The 16639-nt window shown below is 46.2% G+C and overlaps 1 protein-coding gene across 1 annotated transcript; it reads right to left on the bottom strand.

Moving 5' to 3' along the window:
• Window positions 1-478: 478 nt before the first annotated feature.
• On the bottom strand, window positions 479-16613 carry PEF1 (penta-EF-hand domain containing 1). Its single transcript, XM_069971318.1, has 5 exons — window positions 16316-16613; window positions 10896-11193; window positions 9046-9201; window positions 5480-5623; window positions 479-2589 (listed from the first exon to the last, which is right to left on the bottom strand). The coding sequence occupies exons 1-5, from the start codon at window positions 16337-16339 to the stop codon at window positions 2360-2362; spliced, it is 852 nt and encodes a 283-aa protein (XP_069827419.1). The 5' UTR covers window positions 16340-16613; the 3' UTR covers window positions 479-2359.
• Window positions 16614-16639: the final 26 nt, after the last annotated feature.

Raw genomic sequence — 16639 nt, forward strand, 5'->3', positions numbered from 1 at the left:
GAAAAAGTTGGTGGAGCCTATAGGGGCTTGAAAAAGACCCTATAGGGTCGAAACGTTGCCACAGTGTATGTTGCTTGAATAAAAATTCATCTCTTTCCCTATTGGATGCTGTCAGACCAATTTCTTCTAAGATAAAGAGAACCTGTTAGGTCCCTGGAGCCTCAAGGGACTTTTACACTTACCGATTATTGTGCTAAAACGTTGCTAGAAATGCTCCTGCAGGTAATAATCGGCCCATATAAAAGTGACAGCAATCAGACAAGGAGCGGGAAAACGCCTGATGGCATCCTGCGGTGGTAAAATTTATAGATATCGGCTGTGTATCTCCCTGTGTAAACTGCAGCTGCAGTGAAGCAGGACAGGTAAGTATTACACACTGTTGTGTCCCTCTGCCAGGAATGTAGTTTTATCATATAGCCTGAACAACCCCTTTAACCTTATACTTTACATTAAATTATAACAAAAAAACCCCACTATCTTTTAATCCATATATACATATATGTTTATTTTAGCACTTTATTATTCGCCTGATAACTTCAGGGACTGTACGAAGCTTTGGCAGATACAAAATATGGCAAATGTTTTTATAAAAACAAGAAAAAGAAAGAACAGAGAACTGTGGTCAAAGTTTTCACCGAATAAAACTCAACCTCCAATGTGTGAAGGACGATGCAGGAATAATAAGAGGAATATAATATAACGTTATAGCCGTTGCATTTTCTAAATCGGCATTCACCTTTACAGATTGCAAAGACTTCCTTAATGGCCCTGAGCAGCTTAGATAGTGTATTGACCTGATAAGTTCCTAGGACTTGTAAAATGTACAAAGCGCATGTCAGATTCCCACAGTGTAACATTACTGAGATGCCAGGAATGTAAACATATCGAGAGCTGGAAATGCTGTTTTCATGGTATGTTTGATACCTTGTAGAAATAAGTATAAGGGAGCAGTCACACGTTCCGTACACCGTCCGTATATATAGACAATGTGCTGCAGAAAGAAATGCGGAGCTCCCGGCATCATGATACATTTATAATGCCGGGAGATCTTAATCAATTTTACACTGTATCAGTACAGTAGTGTGAAGATTTAGGCCATGTTCACACATAGCAAGACAGCAGCTGTTCTGTGACACGGCTGTGTCAAAGAACGGACGCTACTGCAGTATCAGCCAGATGAACACCACTTTTTTTTTTTATTGGAATGCGGGCACATTAGGGTGTGCCCGCACTCCAATTAGCCATAGCAGACAATGTAAAGTACGGGCAGAGCCGCACTTTACATTGTGTGCACAGTCTATTTCTATGTCAGTTTTCTGTGCGGCCAAATGAAATCCTGGAGTGTATACAGGATTCCATAGTAGTTAATGCGATTGGCTATATCATATTGTGAACAAGGCCTTAAACTAATTCGGAGCTCCTGGCATCATTATAAATCATAATGCCGGGAGTCCCAGTCCGGAGCATGGAACATGTGAATGCTCCCTAAGATTGAGAACTTCTGTACAGGGAATACAATGACTTAGATGTTCTTTCTGGCCATGTTACATTGTTACACGACAAACTTTAGCATATACCGCACGTCAGTAACCAGGGAATCATTTCGCTAGCTGTACCTAGATATTAAATACACATAACAATGCAACAAATAAAGGAAAGAATTAATTTAGAAAATAACTACCGACGTCAATGATAACATAAGACGGAATGAAGGCAATACAGTGATCCCTCAAATTACAATGGACTCGGGTTACAATAGTTTAACATACCATGGTCTGTCCTGGACCATTGTAGCTTGGACCATTGGACCATTGTATACAATGCAACAGAGTCTAGATCTGTGACACACGTGTGAATGGTTAGACGATCGGACCAGTAAAATTGGGCATTTTCTAGGTAACACCCCTGTATTACTGAGGTGTATGCAGTCACTGGCTTTTCTGTACACTATAGTGCGGTACTACATGTTCTGTACTCCTTTAGGTGACATTTCTGAACCCATTGCTAGCCTTCTATAGAGTTTAGGCCTCCAGATACAATGGTCGTCCTTATATCAGTTTATATTGCACCTTGAGGGACCGCTGTATATACCAACGTCATATGGCACTGAAATATTAAACTTTATCTCCCCCTAGTGGGTAACGTTTGCAATTGCGTGCTGAATAAACAGGCAATACCTCTTCCATTTTCTATATACATGAAATGGTGCACTAATACAGGCAAAGAGAAAATGTACAAAAAATTCTGGCATTACAGGATTGACCCCCAAAACGTAGTAAGATCTGCATATAAGTACCGCACACCGTTCTTTACAAGGGTTAGTGTATGGGAACAGAGAGGTGAGAAAATAAGAATCCTATTACAGGAGACGTCCTACGGCGATGGTAAGAAAATCATCATAGCTGAGCTTCACGCTGCCGGCTCTCTGTGTATCCTTATCCCGGAAGGCTTCGGTCATGCTCTGCAGCTGGGTACAAATGTGAATGAAGCGGTCAAGCTGTAAACCGGGGTTTGCGGATCTTACAGAATGTCGGGACATAATTTGGTGGATAAATTGTGGACTGAGATTATATCCCATCTGAGACAGAGCTGTGAAGACAAAAAAAGAAAAAACGTGGCAAGGCCAATAATAAAGAATACAATGAAACTTTGGATTAAGAGCATAAAGTGCTTGTACTCCAAATCACTCGTATATCAAAGCAAGTTTTCCCATAAGATATTACTGAAATGCAGACAATTCGTTCACCAACCCAAAAATAAGGTATCAATAAAGAAGACTGTATCAGTAAAGAAGGGGTTAATGAGTTAACTCTCCCTCCACACACAACTCCCCAGATGGCTGCAAACCTGCTGGTGCTGGTACTAGGGCTGCACAGAGCAGCCATCAGTGAAGGTTAAAACAGGGGTCAGAGGGAAGCAGCGGTCATACACCACTCAGCATCATGTGTAGGCAAGATGGCGGCGCCATGTGGGCGTCAGCAGATGTCCGCATGAGACCCTGGGGAGGTGAAGCACTTACTACTTGGGATACGTCTATACACGCAGGATCTAGGCTGCCTGAACACCAGAGTAGGAGGGGGCCGCAGTCTCACTCACACTCAGTCCTCTGGCAGCAGGGGGCGGATATAAGGCGGAGCTGCTCGCTTCCACAGGAGGATCTCTGCAGTTCTACAGGGTCCCGATGCAGACAGGCACCAGGGAAGAGCTGGAAGACTGCTAATAAAGACGGCTGCTAATAAAGATCGTTATTAGCAGCAGTCTATATAACAAGACTGACGCCTTTGCCCGTTAATTGGGGACATAAGCTATGTCTGATCTACACATTGGGGGTATTTTCCAAGAGAGGCATCTGTAATATATTGACTCCCATATTTAAAAGGGAAATAATCAGCAGGTTAGACGAATTTAACCTGCTGATATCTCCCTATTGTGCACGGGACACTGAGGATGAAGGTAAGTCTCTTAACTTCATCCTCTGTGCCGTTTCCATGCACTTTGCAGTTTCATCCGGTAGTAAGGCCAGTGGGGCGCTGAGTGCCCCCAGAGCACCAATCCAGCCTGTTCGCGGCTGTCCCACTCTACTGGTAATTATTAGAATGTAGGGGCTACTCCCAGTGCTCCACATGGCATTAAAACACGCGGGATTAAAGTGAAAATTGCACGGAAACGGCGCAGAGGATGAAGGTAAGAGACATATCCTCATCCTCAGTGCCCCATGTGCAATTAGGAGCTATTATCAGGTGAGATTCCCTTTAAAGTGTCACTGTCGTTATTACTTTCAAAATCTAAATCAGCAGTAGATGTCATATAAAGCAAGTTACAATTTACATTCATATTTATTTTTTTAGTTATCATGGAAAACATGGCACTTCCTGCTTTCTGACTTTTTCTTTTCCAAAAAACAGGAAACAGTCAGAAAACAGAAAGTCCTGTGTATCCCAGGCCACCTGAGCGCTCACAGAGAGAAGGCAGTCATGTGACTGATGGACACATTGAGCCAGGACTCTCTGTACTGGCCGGAATCCCTGTGTTTAGTCTGTTTTTTTCAAGCAGCACAAGTCAGAAAATCTGCCTTCAGGAGACTGGACCTGGATTTCTGGTAAGTACAGCTTTGTTTTACAGCATGATAACAACAAAAATAATATAGTGTATATTGCAGTCATGCTTTATTTCACATCTACAGTTGATTTAGATTTTAAAAATTATAACGACAGTGACACTTTAAGGGTATATTCACACGGGCGGGCTCGCAGCGAGATTCTCGCTGCGAGCCCGGCAGGTCCTGGCAGTTCCCATACACTACATACTTGCTGCGGTCTAAACGACCGCAGCGAGTATGTAATTATACCGCCCTTAACCCCTTCTGCTCCCCCGCTGTAAGCATACTTTACCTGTCCTTGCTGCACAGGTCCGGCATCCTGCTCTCCCGCCCCGGCCAATCAGTGGCTGCGGCTGGGCAACACACTAATTGGCCGGACAGGAGAGCAGGACGCCGGACCCGTGCAGCAAGGACAGGTAAAGTATGCTTACAGCGGGGGAGCAGAAGGGGTTAAGGGCGGTATAATTACATACTCGCTGCGGTCGTTTAGACCGCAGCAAGTATGTAGTGTATGGGAACTGCCAGGACCTGCCGGGCTCGCAGCGAGAATCTCGCTGCGAGCCCGTCCGTGTGAATATACCCTAAAAGAACATATAACAGGCACTATCTTAACTGCATTATTTGTCAGTTATTGGTAGTCTGTAAGATATATATATATATATATATATATATATATATAAGGCTCCACGGACCCCTTCTTTGCATATTCAACTTTGTAGGGGGTAATCAGTGGAGACTCTTGAATGAGTACTCCATTTTTTTCTTCTTCACTGATCTCCTTGAGCTCAGTGATTGCTGTGTTTTGTTGGAATATATATTATATATATATATATATACACATACACATACATACACACACACACACACCCACACACACTCTATATGATGTGAACTTTCCCTGCCCATGTAGCATATTGGCACTGCTAAAGCAGCGAGAAAACACTGATCACACTACATCCCAGACTGAAATAGGAAGCTGTACAGACCGGCCGAGACACTAACAAGATGTCTAGTAAATAGCCAATGTAATAGCTTGTGTAGTGAGCTAGAAGAATGGAAGAACTTCCAGTAGTTCAGCCATGCATAATGAAGCAGAGAATGCCGCTCACCCTTGCTGTTCCTGGCCCGGGTAACCATAGTGATGCCCAGAGAAGGTTAGGGCACAGACAATGAGCCGCATCCTCCACTCCATTATGCAGACATGTGCTTGCTCAGCAGGTTCAATGTGATCTCTCACAATGCAAATGCGTTGTCTCTGCAGAGTATCGCACGGCCACTATCACCACATACAGGCACTATACAGTATGTGAGTATCTGTATAACAAAAGGCTTGCTGGTTCAGTCCATAGATTGTTACTGGCGCCATGTACTTTGCTTTACCTTGATGCAGTTCTCCCTGGTTGATGCAGCCAGATCGGTCGCGATCAAATTGCTGGAACATGTTCTTCCACTGCTGAAGGTAAGTCCACAAAGCTGAGAACCCGAACAGATCAATCCGGCCTGAATGACTCCTGTCAAACATGTCTGTGGAGGAAAAGGACTTTCCAGTGAGTATAAGCAACTGGGTGTAAAACAGCAAACAGGGTCTATATTACAGGGCGTCATATGAGGCTGGGCTCACCTATCCAAGGCCCATGCAGATCAGCTTTTATGAAACTGAGACGGACCAATGTATATGTTGCAGTGAAATGATAGAATCCAGGGATTTGATCAAATCCCGGGAAATGATGAAATGAACATGGCGTTCCATCATTTCCCCAGGGATTTGATCAAATCACTGACCCCTATCAGGGAAATGACAGAATGAACGATCGAGAAATCGCTTGGCTCAATGTTTGGCAGCGGAAGCGGACGGGGAGCAGAGCGGCACACCTCCTGGCAGGCTTATGGCGGCGGAGGCAGACGGGGGGGGGGGGGGGCAGGAGACACGTAGTAGGGGAAACGAGCGGAACGGGGAGCAGACGGAGGCGGACGGAGAGCAGAGTGGAGAGGCCGGGGGGGAACAGACAGGCGATACGGTAAGTGAATTCTATGTTGCAGGGGGAAATGATAGAGTTCATTCTATCCATTCCATTGACCTGAAAGGGGTCAGTGATTTGATCACTTCCCTAGGGATATAATGGAACAGCGCGGTCATTTCACCATTTCCCGGAATTTAATCAAATCACTGATTCTATCATTTCACTGCAACATATATATGGGAACGAGCCAATATAAGTATAGCTGACGCCTTATAATTCATACAATCACTCGGATAGAAATGTCACAAAACTCTGCACCGAGTCTCAGGCACATATGTAGGCGATTACACGTGTGGTCTGATCAGAAATTGGGTGTTGCCACAAGATGGCAGAAAATGCTTCTCCGACTGCCCTATAGCAAAGCCTTAAGAGGCTACTTTTGGGTAGTGTACGTCTTGGTGAGAGATTGCTAGACATGCCCCGATGATGCACATTTTGCCCTGTTAATACACTTAGAGAGGAGGGGGCATGGTTGGGCTGAGAGACGCAGGATGGTTGTGTCGTGGAAATGTGGACACACGGCGAATAACTCTGGAAGGCCAAGACGGACTACATGTAGAGAGGATGGTGTAATCCGCTGTCATTCATGAGCAGCCCATACAGCCCTTTTCACCATCAGCATCTATGGCCCAGCTAGATCTTCTGTGGGAAAAATGGCCTGCAGGATGCCATAGGGAACCTGTATGCCTCCATGCCAAACCAGATCTCATACTGAATCTAGGTTAGGGCCCTATTGCACAGAGCAACAAATAGCCAAATCAGGCCGATTATCGCTTGGTGTAATAGAGAAAACCATCAGCCAATAGCAACGATCATTGGCTGATTGTTGGTTTAGGTTTGGACCTAAAATCGTCAGGGCCCAACCGTGCATCGCTACGTGTAATAGCAACGTGCGGCCGAAGGCTGACGATTGCCCCACCTGTGATTGGCTGAGTGCTCTGTCAGCTGAAAGGACGCTAAGACGCTGCCGCCAGGACAGGGAGGCTGCGGAGCACAGGAGAGAAGACGGAGCGGGAGAGGTAAGGTTTCAGGTGTTTGGGCAAGATGTCCATACAGCCCTTACTGCTCGATTATCGGGCCGTCTAATAGGTCCAGTAAACTAAAATGATCGGGCCATAGTCAGCCCATGTAGTAGTCCCCTTAGAGATGGCCCAACAGGGTATTAAAGCTTTCACCTGTACAGTTATCCCCAATAAACTTATCACTTAGCTCTAAGGGTACGTTCACACTAAGTAAATGTGGCGGAATTCCGCCTGCCTCAGTGTGACACTGCTCCCCTATGGGAGGGCTTGTGGCTTTCGCTCCCGCCAATCTCCGCTCAAAGAATCGACATGTCAATTCTTTGAGTGGAGAGCGACGCACACGGAGGCCACAAGCCCTCCCATAGGGGAGCAGTGTCACACTGAGGCAGGTGGAATTCCGCCACATTTACTTAGTGTGAACATACTGTAATATCTATACACATCTATAATCCTTCCATTCACACATACAGCTTCATCTGATTCTAACAAATCTTTCTCGGTACTTTCTCTTATTTTTTTAGTCAGTCAGTGATGACTAGAGATGAGCCAATCTCCAGCATGCTCGAGTCCATCCGAACCCAGACATGCAGCATTTGATTACCGGCGTGGGAAGAAGTTGGATGCAGCCCTAAGGGGTCCTGAAAGACACAGATTTAGCCATAGGTCTATAGCTGTCTTCATGTTTTCCAGGCAGCATCCAACTTCTTCCCCCACGGGTAATCAAATGGCGCACGCCCGGGTTCGGATAAAGTCGTGCATGCTGGAGACTGGCTCATCTCTAGTCATATGTTTTGTAACTAAACAGATAGAAGTCTACAGAACAGAAATAATGTGTCTGCTCTAGCAATACAAATGGCAAAGAGTCTGGGGAGGGGGGGATAAACACAATACCCACGTGATTTTTTTTGTGTGTGTGTGTGTTTGGCATTTCCCCATAGACCTTTATAATGTTCAAAAACCTCATGTCTATATGCATGTCTTTGGAAATCCTAAATTCACATGATGAAAAAAAAAAAATATCACAAAAAAAATCTTAAGACTAATAAAAAAAACAAAGTAATAAAAATACAATAATAATAAAAAAAAATGCAAGGGAAACAATGCCAGAGATAAAACAGTCTATACTAATATACACTAAAATGAGAAAACACCAGAAAAACGACCAACTTCTGGACGTTTTTGGGTGTTTCTCCTCATCATTTTCAAGATTTCTAAATTAGTTAGAAATAAATGCAGTGTAGATAATCCTCAGCGATCCATGTACATGAGCAGCACAAATCTCTCTCAGAACAGTGCGGATAAAGTGTATCAGCCTGGAGCCCGGTCTGGTTAGTTTACCAAGGATGACCTACTCTGGATACAAGTGTGTTCACCTATGATACAAAACAGAGATCTGGGATATGTGGAGGAACTGAATAGTGAAGTATGTTAAAAAGCTGTATAACTTCTTCAGAACAAGCTGTATTTAGAATTTCCCAGAATTTCCCTACAACTTTTAGGTAAGGCAGGAGTCCCAGCTCCTGTACATTGATTGGCAAGTAGGGACGAGTGAATTTACAGTACTAGTAACGAGAAGCTCTTTGTTAGCTCGGCCATTGGCGTGTCAGCTCCGAGCCACTCCGGCTGCCTGGAAAGGTTGGATCCAGTACTGGGAAAACTGGGAGAATTTTTCCAGAACTGGATGCAGCTTTTCCAGGCACCCTGAGTGGCTCGGAGCTCAAAGGCAGCGGGCTGACACGCCAATGGCCGAGCTAACAAAGAGCTTCACATTACTAGTACTGTAAATTCGCTCATCTCTAGTGGCGAGTCATACATAATTTACCTCACAGCCCAGAGTTGATCGTCTGGCCCAGTAAATGTGTACGGCAACCTGAAGGTAAGCAGCAATGCTGTATATACTTACTGAACATCATGGTGCATGTTTCGTCATTAAATGTCGACCAGTTGGAGTTCACCAGGGCTTGTTTAAGCTCTTTTAAGGATATGAAGCCACTTCTGTCGGTATCAACTGTATGGAACCAGGTAAAAGCTTCTGGATCTACTCCTGGGGGTATATTACCTGTGAAAAACAATAACAGAACAAAATAATAATTAAAAAAAAACAACATATATTTCATAAAGGAATGAAACGTTACCCGATACTTTTGAGCGGGTTTTGCGCACAAAGTTGGCGCATTATTGTTGCATAAGCAAGCAATCATCTAAGCATGATCTCTGGTTGCTGCCATTCAGTAAGAACCTTCATAGTTAAGGTGGTTATGCGGTAAAAACATTTTTTAGATAAATGAGCCCAGACTGTGCGACAATACAAAAAGAGACTGTACTTACCCCCTTCTGCAGGCTCCATTATCCCAGCGCCAGACTCCGCTGCACTCTGCCTCCTGGTACTGGGGTTGGCACGAGACGGGACAAGACACCGCTGTGGCCAGTGACTGGCAGTGTTTTATGCCGACCTCTGTACCAGAAAGTGGAGCGGAGACTATAAAGGCTGCAGAGGAGACAGTGGGTAAGTACAGTCTCTTTTTCTTGTAACTAGCTGTGCAGCATGTGACCTGGAAAAATCTGATATTAAATGACTGCAATGAGAGATCTTAAAGACCACAATCGACTCATACAGAATGTATATTGGAAATATTAGATTTTATTACCTCAAGAAATATATATATATATTTTTTTTAATTTGGCCATTTAAAGCCTTCCTGTCACATAAAAAGAAACTTTTGGCACGTCACACAGACATGAGTTGGGGGTCTGGGTGTTCATATCCCGCGGATTATTAGAACGAGCTAGAAAAAGAGCACAGCGGATCAGTCTCCTTGGCTTAATGCAGGCGTTGGGTTCCATAGACTTAGTATAGATCTGCTTGCTGCAAAAAGATGGGAAGAGAAGTGCTCCGCCACACGCTTCTCTTCACGTTTGCACAATCGAGGGGGTTTGAACTCCCAAACCGTGACCGATCCAAACTTTTCCCATGTTACGCAGAAATGTTTTATGTGTTTCGCCAAATTCAGCCTTATCATAGAAGCAGTATGGATCCAAACAGGGCCGGGACAAAGAGTAGGCGATGGCCTAGGGCGCCAAATGTCAGAGGGCGCAGTCTGGATGGGTAAGTAATTAATTTACTTACCCATCACTCCTGCCCCCCGCCCTGCACTGCACTGTAACTAAGAGCGCTCCTTTACAACTCCTTCTGAGGTGTAAAGGACCCTTGATGAAGTCATGCCCATGTGACCAGTGTGGGAGGAGCTATCTTCCTCTGCTAGGCTTTCTATGAGGCAGCTGGTTTCCCAGGCTAGAGCCTAAAATGTTTCTCTGGCAGATTCTGGGCCACATCATAGTGGCCCACGCTGGACGGAGAGAAAAAGAAAAGGTGACAGACTCTGATCAGAGAAAACGCCCCCTGTAAGTCACTGGATGAAACTGCACTCTGCTATAGGGTCTGTAGTGATAGGCATCATGGTATTTACTGTGTGGGGGCACTTTCAGGGCATTATACTGTGTGGGGAGCACCGATTCTGATAATGCTAAGTTCAAAGGGGGGGGAGGGGGGGCGCCATTTGCCTTCTCTGCTTAGGGCTTCAAAACTCCTTATCCCGGCCCTGGATCCAAACCTCCACCTACATACAGATAGATGCCACTATATCGGCCCATGTAAGAGCGCCTTTTAAGATGTCAAAACTTTTATATAACACGTCCAAAGGTTCCTTACAAGGATGTTACCGTCCCCAAAAGACGCAGAGTATGTAAACTTACCAGCAGGTCTTTGCCCATATTGTCCTTGCTGTGGAGCACCATATGAATTGGTTCCTGGTCCCCCATAAGGTCCACCTGGGGCATGGCCACCATAGGGCCCTCCTGGACCCCCTGGAGCAGCACCACCTGGTATTTGCTGTCCATAACCACTATTAGACATTGGAGGTCCATACGGTGCTCCAGGTGCAGGTCCACCATATGTAGGCTGGCGAGGATGACCACCTCCTCCATACTGCTGACCTCCATAATAGTTTACCGGAGGTCCCCCAGGGGTTTGTCCTGCAGAGCCATGGTATCCCTGAAACAAACAGGATATCAGAACATCACCAAACCAGTTTATGTTATCACAACAATAGGTGTCGGCTTCCAGAAAACACTATCTGATCAGACTCGAGTATGTTTCTGAGTTATACAAGTGTAGACTTGAAGAGCAACTCCTCGCGAGTTCCTACCAGTTCCATACAGAGTTCACCGGCTCTGCATTACTCTACAGTCTTTCCTCGCAGAAGGTTCAGCACAATGTGTCCGTACAAGCCGTTCTGTCGCTTTCTCATTTCTGCATTTAATTAACACAGGGAATGGTGCCAAAAGCCGTGACCTCCATAGACGAGAACGACACCACCACCTCCCGGCGGAGACATGAGCATGGGCATTAACAAGAACTATCGTCTCATCAACGTCCCAATAGGACTTCACAATTACAACACAACAGTCCTGAATACAAATGTAAAAATTTTGCGGAAAGAAGTTTTTCTCCTATACACTGGTCAGCCACAACATGAAAAACAAGGGAAGTGAATAAAACTGATCATGTCCTGGCAGTGGATTCAGTCACAGGGCAAGATGTATTGGGAACTGTGAAGGGAAGAGTCAGTTCTAGAAGATGATGTGTTAGAAAATTTTAAAGGGGTTATCCAGCATTAGAAAAACATGCTCACCTCCTTCCAGAGACAGCACCACTCTTATCTGCAGTTCAGCTGTGGTTTGCAATAAAGCTCTATTCACTTCAATGGAACTCAGTTGCAAACAAAAACTGCGCCCAAACTGGAGACAAGAGCGGTGCTGTCTCTGGAAGAAAGTGGCCATGTTTTTGTAGTGCTGGATAACCTCTTTAAGAATGGCCAAGAGTATGGATCTGGATGACTTTGACCAAAGCCAACTCTCTCTGAGAAGAAAGGAGTTGGGCAGTGTTTTTCTATCATGCACGACCCCTATCTCCACCTCCATCATCTGTCGGGTGAAGTCCCGGAGACCCCCATACACTCTGTACTGATGGCAGAACACGCGACATGCAGGTTGAATACAAGAACATGATGAAATGCAATGACACAACTGTATTTAAGGGTGCATTCATATGTACAGGATCCGCAGCAGATTTGACGATGTGTTCCGTTATTTAGTTACACTGATATCTGCACCATCAAATCTGCTGATCCTGTAGGTGTGAACGCACCCTAACACAGCAAATGGTAATGTAGGCATAAGCTGCCATGGTCATCACTTTCATGCTGCCTAAACCACTAGTCATCAGAATGGTCCTCAGTGGCTTCTCCTTGCCCTGCTAATCCTCACTGATAGATTTATCCTGGTAAGACAGGGAGAAACCTATCAATTATTTGATAGAGGTCACTGGGGACTGGTGGTTCAGGCAGCATGAAAGTGATGACAGGTTCCCCTTTAACTCATGGCCTATCCTCGGTATAAGCCTATCCTGTCCTGTCTATCCTGGCTCAGATCATCTGACATCAGAGATAAAACATCAATAAAAAGAAGCAAAGATAGCAGTAATAAGTAAGGTATTCATGGGAAACTATCAGCAGGTTAGAAACATCTAAGGACAGGAGGGTATACGGACATGGAGAGAGAAAGGAGCTGCTGCACCTCACACCTATGGCTGACACTAATGCCTCTCAGCTACATTTAAAAACCAACGCCAGGATGTTGGTATGTAATTTGATCAAACTATATTGCCTCATGTACCACGTGCAGGTCCCCTGGATCACATGAGTCCCTACACTAGCTCCACACTGTGTTGGTCAGCGACCGCTAACCCCGCAAAGTAAGCGCAAACAGTGAAGGGAGGCCATAGAATGGCCCTGCAACCCCAATGTCACAGGACCAAATACTCTAGAGCTCCCCCAAACCCAGCAGGTGCCGCCAGCGGAGGAAGCGGCTACCAAGCAACATAAGTGTGAGCAGGGTCTTACTGCTCACCACTGCACCAGAGGTAGAATGGGAGAAATAGGAGGTACTTACCATGTGTGCAAAGGTGCCTCCTGGTAATAGGGGTCACATGGGTCTTACCAGGAGTGCTAGCCACTCAGATGTGAGGTGCAGCCGTCCATGTCCGTATCTAAGCACATGAGGTGCTTCTTAACTTCATCCTTGATGCTGTATTTGTGCCTCAACAGTACTTCCTCCTCCCCATGTTCCTGCATATTTACTGATTAGCCTGCCTTCTGCTCCCCGTTGCCCTCATGTTGTTGTGCACATGCACCATTGCTGGCTAGGGCCACGTCTCCCTCTGGGGCGCGCCGCTCCTGGTAGAGCAGTTCGTGCATGTGCCATAAGGTGGAAGAGCGGCGCACGTGCTTTGAATGTTGCAACTGAGGCTATTGACTTTAGGCCCTTAGTCCCCGTGCCATGCTGTTCCTCCCCACGGCACATGCACTAACAGCATTACCAGGAGCGTGCCTCCAGAGGGAATCATTGTCGTAAACTGGCAAGTCGGAGTGCCCAGCCCTTGCCAGCAACAACATGACAACAATGGGGAGCAGGAGTCAGGCTAATAGGTAAGGCTGGGTTCACACTGCGTTTTTAGCATACGTTTAACGGATCTGTTTTTTTTAACGGACAAAAAAAATAGTGTCAGCAACGTTTTTGTGTTCGTCAAAAAAAAACGGATCCGTTTTGATCTTTTTTTATAATGGAAGTCAATGGAAAAACGGATCAAAACGGATGCACACAAATGCATCCGTTTTTGCAATCCATTTTTCATCCGTTTTTTTTAAAAAACGGATGAAAAAAACGGATAGCAAAAACGAAGTGTGAACCCAGCCTAAATATGCATGAAAACAGGGAGGAAGAAATAGTGGTAAGGGTGTGCTGAGGTGTGGCACAAACGCCAAGCCACTTCACCTCTTTCATACTTGGTTAGAGTGCATTTGTAAGAGTGTAAAAAATCTACTGCACAGAGGCTCTGAAGACAGAGACCATGCACACAAGGGGACACGCACCTATACTACACTGTACGCACCTCGGGTCCGGTCTGGGTGCTGACAGATTCCCTTTAAGGGTTCCTTAAAAGGGAAACTATCAGCAGGTTTCTACATAGGAAGCTGCTGATATGTACCTGTAGAGACAGAGCTGCTTATTCCTCATTCAGTACACTGTCCTGCCCACGGGTTTGTACGTCCTCTCCTACTCTCTCCGACATGGCTACTTGTACATACATAAATATACATAAGTAGGAGGTGGCCTGCGAGCCAGTGGGCAGGACAGTGCACCAAGGACCACCCCCCTGTGCACCAAATGGAATAATTTATATATTGACTTTGGCTCCAGCTACTCAAAAACTGCACCGCGTAGGGAACTGTAAAGATCTGCACCAGAATCAGGAGCTCTGCCGATACAGGAACATAACAGATAGCTAGCTATGACAGCCTCTCCCCCATACTATCCCTATGTCTCCTAGCTATGACAGCCTCCACCCCCCATACTATCCCTATGTCTCCTAGCTATGACTGCCTCTCCTCCATACTCTCCTTATGTCTCCTGGCTATGACAGCCTCCACCCCCCATACTATCCATATGTCTCCTAGCTATGACAGCCTCCTTCCCCCATACTATCCCTATGTCTCCTAGCTATGACAGCCTCTCCCCCATACTATCCCTATGTCCCCTAGCTATGACAGCCTCTCCCCCATACTATCCCTATGTCTCCTAGCTATGACAACCTCTCCCCCATACTATCCCTATGTCTCCTAGCTATGACAGCCTCCTTCCCCCATACTATCCCTATGTCTCCTAGCTATGACAGCCTCTCCCCCATACTATCCCTATGTCCCCTAGCTATGACAGCCTCTCCCCCATACTATCCCTATGTCTCCTAGCTATGACAGCCTCCTTCCCCCATACTATCCCTATGCCTCCTAGCTATGACAGCCTCTCCCCCATACTATCCCTATGTCTCCTAGCTATGACAGCCTCTCCCCCATACTATCCCTATGTCTCCTAGCTATGACAGCCTCTCCCCGATACTATCCCTATGTCCCCTAGCTATGACAGCCTCTCCCCCATACTATCCCTATGTCCCCTAGCTATGACAGCCTCTCCCCCATACTATCCCTATGTCTCCTAGCTATGACAACCTCTTCCCCATACTATCCCTATGTCTCCTAGCTATGACAGCCTCCTTCCCCCATACTATCCCTATGTCTCCTAGCTATGACAGCCTCTCCCCCATACTATCCCTATGTCTCCTAGCTATGACAGCCTCTCCCCCATACTATCCCTATGTCTCCTAGCTATGACAGCCCCCTCAGCATACTATCCCTATGTCTCCTAGCTATGACAGCCTCCACCCCCCATACTATCCCTATGTCTCCTAGCTATGACTGCCTCTCCTCCATACTCTCCTTATGTCTCCTGGCTATGACAGCCTTTCCCCTATACTTCCCTATGTCTCCTATTACAGCCTCTCCTCCATACTCTCCTTATGTCTCCTGGCTATGACAGCCCCCTCAGCATACTATCCCTATGTCTCCTAGCTATGACAGCCTCCACCCCCCATACTATCCCTATGTCTCCTAGCTATGACAGCCTCCACCCCCCATACTATCCCTATGTCTCCTAGCTATGACAGCCTCCTTCCCCCATACTATCCCTATGTCTCCTAGCTATGACTGCCTCTCCTCCATACTCTCCTTATGTCTCCTAGCTATGACAGCCCCCTCAGCATACTATCCCTATGTCTCCTAGCTATGACAGCCTCCACCCCCCATACTATCCCTATGTCTCCTAGCTATGACAGCCTCCACCCCCCATACTATCCCTATGTCTCCTAGCTATGACAGCCCCCCCCCCATACTGTCCCTATGTCTCCTATGACAGCATCTCCCTCATACTTACCTATGTCTCCTATGACAGCCTTCTCCCCCCATACTTACCTATGTCTCCTATGACAGCCTCTCCCCCATACTTACCTATGTCTCCTATGACAGCCTCTCCCCCATACTTACCTATGTCTGCTATGACAGCCTCTCCCCCATACTTACCTATGTCTCTTATGACAGCCTCCCCCCCCCCATCAATCACTGTCAGTCACTTACAACCAGCCCTCCTCATTCCCTTCTGCTGTATATAACATTGGCAGGACGTATAGCAGGACGTATAGCAGGACGAATGGCAGGACGTCTCACCTGGCCGTACGGATAGCTCGTCATGATCACCTCCGGGTGTGCAGCACCGATACACCCGAGTTCTTCTGTCAAAGTTCGTCTAGGAAGTGGCAGAACACTACGTCACACCGATTAGTAACTGTAGTAACCTACAGTAACAAGAGCTCATACTCTTTTATTCTTCAGCCTCTCCGTTAGGCGCCATATTTCCAGGGTCAGATTGCAAAGGCCCCGAGCGAAAGTTGGTCTCCTTAAACATGGCGTCGCCGCGCTGTGGCTGTAGATTTGTGGCAGACATTTTTGCTTCGGCTCTGCGCTCTCTACCGTAGGCGGAGGTTAGAACGC

Source organism: Dendropsophus ebraccatus, chromosome 5, assembly GCF_027789765.1.
Source record: "Dendropsophus ebraccatus isolate aDenEbr1 chromosome 5, aDenEbr1.pat, whole genome shotgun sequence".
Lineage (NCBI taxonomy): Eukaryota > Metazoa > Chordata > Amphibia > Anura > Hylidae > Dendropsophus > Dendropsophus ebraccatus.

Excerpts from the sequence above, each read along its gene's own strand:
- PEF1 (XM_069971318.1), bottom strand. The coding sequence starts at position 16,339 with ATGACGAGCTATCCGTACGGCCAG. Across the intron at positions 11,194-16,315 it reads CGAGCTATCCGTACGGCCAG|GGATACCATGGCTCTGCAGG; the intron begins GTGAGACGTCCT and ends TGTTTGTTTCAG. Across the intron at positions 2,590-5,479 it reads CCAGGGAGAACTGCATCAAG|CTCTGTCTCAGATGGGATAT; the intron begins GTAAAGCAAAGT and ends TTGTCTTCACAG.